Below are 3,978 nucleotides of genomic sequence, written 5' to 3' on the forward strand. Positions count from 1 at the left end.
AATAGGAGGAGGCCAAAAAGGCCCTAATGGGATCTGAGCCCAATCATTGGAAACCCTAACACTATAAATACCACACCACCCCCACAGAGGGAGGTAAGCAAGAAAATACACTCTAAATCCTTACTCACTTTCTGATTATTATTATTTTCTCCTACAATATCTTATTCTCACACCGGAGGGTTACCCCAAAGAGGACCCCTCTGTCCCTTTCTGAGGGGTAAGTTCACGGTGCTGCTCGTTTTGTAGGTGGAAGAATTCATACTCCGGAAAACCATCGGTGAAATAGCACACTCATACCCGAGGAAAGTTGATCGTCTACCAGTGAGCCGATCCACGTTTCTTCAGAAAGCTCGAAAATAATGCTAATGCGTTCGACAATAACATGCATCCAGCCAAAATTGAGCACAAGCTAGTAGCATAGATTGGTCCCTTTGATGTACAAATGCCTTCTACTTTCATGAGGTTTAACCTGCATTTAAGTCATGTATTCGAATCTTATGCTAGCGCCTTGCTAATCTTGCGTTCATCTTGACATATCTATGACACCGTTGTCAGTTTGAATCGAAATGTCGCTGATCCTATGTTTATGTCTTAAGGGCTGGTCTCACACTTAATGGAACAAACATAAAACATATCATTCAAACTTGTTTCTTACAAATGATGCATATACACATAATATATATATATATATATAAGTACTATGCACACCAAATAATGAAGCATTAAACAAATATTTCAAAATACAAGTAAACACACATCTAACAAATCCCAAAAGGCGGAATTTACACATGCAGCATAGTGGTATGTTGATGAGAACAGATTTAGCTTGAAAACCATCCTTTCTTTGGGGTTGTTCCGGTAGCCCGATACTTAGCCGACAGCTCTTCCGCTTTCAAGATTTCCTCACCACGTTTGGCTTCCGTTATCGCCCTCTTTTCTTCTGCGGTTTTGTGGAGTAGAGCTATTTTGTTCTTCATTTTCTCAATATATTTCGCCTTTTTCTTCTCCAAATCTTCCTGCTCATTATCATTTCACACTTAAAATGATTTTTTTTCAACATATATGGCAATTTATTAGGCTGCGTTTAGAGTTACGAGAAGGGCTTTTCAAAAGGCTCGCAACTCATTGCTCGTTTGAAGCTCGCTTGAAATCGGCTCGGTTTGTAAACAAGCCGAGCTCAAGCCAAGACAAGCTTGGCTCATTGCCTCATTGGCTCACTTGTTAGGCTCGTTGGCTCGCTTGTCAGCTCATGTATACGAAAGCATAATAAATATAAATTATGAAGTTTGTAGTTTATTAGTTATGCATTATACGTATTATGCATACGTTAAAAATACTTAATAATTTTTATATGTTTCAATATGTGTAAAAATATATATATTAAAAAATTTGAATTAAGCGTGCTCGCTCAGCAAGCCATGAGCCGGCTCAAGCTCAACATTTTAGCTTGCTAAGATAAACGAGTTGAGCTGGTTTGGCTTGGATTCTACGAGCCCAGCGTGACTCGGATTGTTTCCCACACTTCACGTTTTAATTTATTTTTGTGTGTGTAAAAACATGTGAATATTTATTTAGGAAATCAATTTCATAACTATGCAGCCGCTTTCAGTTTTCCAAACTTGGCTTGTCCAAAATGTTTATATGCACAATATAACTAGGAGCATGATGTAATACTTCATTCAACAATATATCAATTTTCCTCTTGAGATTATTCTCGTTTTATTTTTGCTTCCGCTCTACATCAGCAAATTACCAACAGAGTGATAGTTTGCTAAAGCAACCCACGTTCTACCTCTTTTTGAATAGAATGAACTGCGATTTTCGTCCCTGTGGTTTCATTTCACTTGCAATTAAACCCGACCTCACTAACCCCGTTAAGCCTGATCGTTAAACCTATCAAAGTGCCCCTCACTTGAGGGGCTATTTTGTCCTTTTTTCCCCAAATAAACCTCAGTCCCTCACGTGAGGGGGCTTGCGAATTAGGGTTGGGGTTTATTTTGGGAGAAAAGGTCAAAACTGCCCTTCACGTGAAGGGCACGCAGATGAGTTTAACGACCAGACTTAACGGTGTTAGTGGGGTCGGGTTTAATTGCAAGCGAAATGAAACCACAGGGACGAAAATCACATATTTGAAACTATTTGACTAAAACCGCAGACTTAAACAAACCGCAGTTTACTCTTTTGAATATTATCAGTAATCTGTAATCTAACCATAAAAAATAAATAAATAAATAAATAAATAAATAAATAAAAATTAAAAAAATGGTACCTCAATCTTCTTGAGTTCAGCCTCTAAGTCTGCCTTCTTGCTGTTCTCCCATGCTCCAATGGAAGACAACTTCTGTTGAGCTCTATTCATCACAAATTCAATTAAAAACCATTAATTTTACCAAACAAATTAATAAAAATATTTGCTTAGTAAAAAAATCAAGATTTAATAATTTATGACTCTATGTTCTCACTTGTTCTCTGCTTTCGATTTCTCACTTTCTTCCCATGCTTTAATCAACGCATCTTTCTTCTCCGTTGCAACTCTAGCAAGAACGGCATCTGCAAAAAAAAAAAATCAATGAATTAATCTCCTTTACTTATTATAATTATTATGTTTTAATCAAAATCAAAGCTTTTATTACCTCTATTCACAGAACCCTCTTCAGACTTCTTCTCTTCACTAGGCTCAGTTGGTTCTGGCATTTAAAGTTTTAAACAAACACTTAGACTGCAATATTCTTGATAAACAAAATTAACCCAAATTCCCTAATTAATTCAACAAAATCAACACAAATCCAAATTCATTAAACAATCCCTACAAAAACCGAGAATTAGGGGTGCGCATGAAACCGAAAAAAACCGATCTGAAACCTGAAAACCCTAACTGAACCAAAAACCAACGGTTTGGTTTTATGTTGTTGTAATAACCGAACTTACAATTCAGTTTTGGTTTTGCATGCAGAGCCGGCTATGAGGCAGGGCCAGAAGCCCAAGTCCGCCCAACACCCCGATAGGCCCGAATTTTTATTTTTTTTTTAAATCATATATATACTTTTTTTTTTAAATATGTATTCTTAATGTTTAAGCCCAATTACTCAACTAATTTAAGGCTCGATTTTTTTTCGCCTTCAACCTAAACATTTTTCACTTTTCACAACTCTCGGAGACAGCCCTATTTGATGTAACAAAAATCGAAAAAACCAAACCAGACAGAATATCTAGAGTTTACTTTTTATTTTAAGTAATTTATACGAATTCAATAATTTTTTTTCATAAGAATTCAATAAATAAATATGTAAATCAAATATTGTTTTTCCCTTATGTATAAAAAAAATTAATTATTAATTAACAAAATAATTTACACCTAAATTCATTAATTAATTTGAGCAAACTTTTTTTCCGGCCCAAAATTTCAAAACCATAAAAAACCGAAACCAAAAAGTTTCGGTTTTGGTTCGGTTTAAGCCCAAACCGACCCAAACCCACCTACCAATTAACCGAATTAACCGAAACATAATCAATTTTGCCAAAGCAAGCATCTTCAATCAGGGTTTCAAAATTACTTTCAACAACAGCAAGAGCTTTGGATTCATCGGCTGGTGGTTCTTCAGCGACAACCGGTTCAACCGGGACGATGGGTTTGTCTTCCGGTGGTGGTGGGTCCGATGGGCATTCGGGTTCAAGTTTCTTGGTTTCTTCTTCAGCTGCTGCCATGGTGAAAATTGGAGAATTGAAATGATTGGAAATGAATAAAGATAAAAAAGATATTATTATTATTTTAATGTGGGTGTGGTGGGTATGTGTCGTGTTGCAGAGGACAAGCTGGAGTGATGGTTATGGATTGCCTGATTTTATTTATTTTATTTTATTAATAATTTCTGAACTGTCATAAGGACCCCCATCTACTCTACCTAGTTAGTGTATTTAACTAGGGATCACATATATAGCAGATGAGGTGGATTGCATCAGAAACTTAGGGATCAGCTT

The 3,978-nt window shown here is 36.3% G+C and overlaps 1 protein-coding gene across 1 annotated transcript; it reads right to left on the reverse strand.

The window, feature by feature from the left end:
- Positions 1-639: 639 nt before the first annotated feature.
- On the reverse strand, positions 640-3,737 carry LOC143553741 (remorin-like). Its single transcript, XM_077043659.1, has 5 exons — positions 3,555-3,737; positions 2,634-2,687; positions 2,463-2,550; positions 2,270-2,351; positions 640-1,016 (listed from the first exon to the last, which is right to left on the reverse strand). Exons 1-5 carry the CDS (start codon positions 3,703-3,705, stop codon positions 822-824), a joined length of 570 nt encoding a protein of 189 aa, XP_076899774.1. The 5' UTR covers positions 3,706-3,737; the 3' UTR covers positions 640-821.
- Positions 3,738-3,978: the final 241 nt, after the last annotated feature.

This window comes from Bidens hawaiensis, unplaced genomic scaffold, assembly GCF_021521415.1.
Source record: "Bidens hawaiensis isolate Kalapana, Puna unplaced genomic scaffold, B.hawaiensis_p1.1 tig00017357_1, whole genome shotgun sequence".
NCBI classification, from domain to species: Eukaryota; Viridiplantae; Streptophyta; class Magnoliopsida; order Asterales; family Asteraceae; genus Bidens; species Bidens hawaiensis.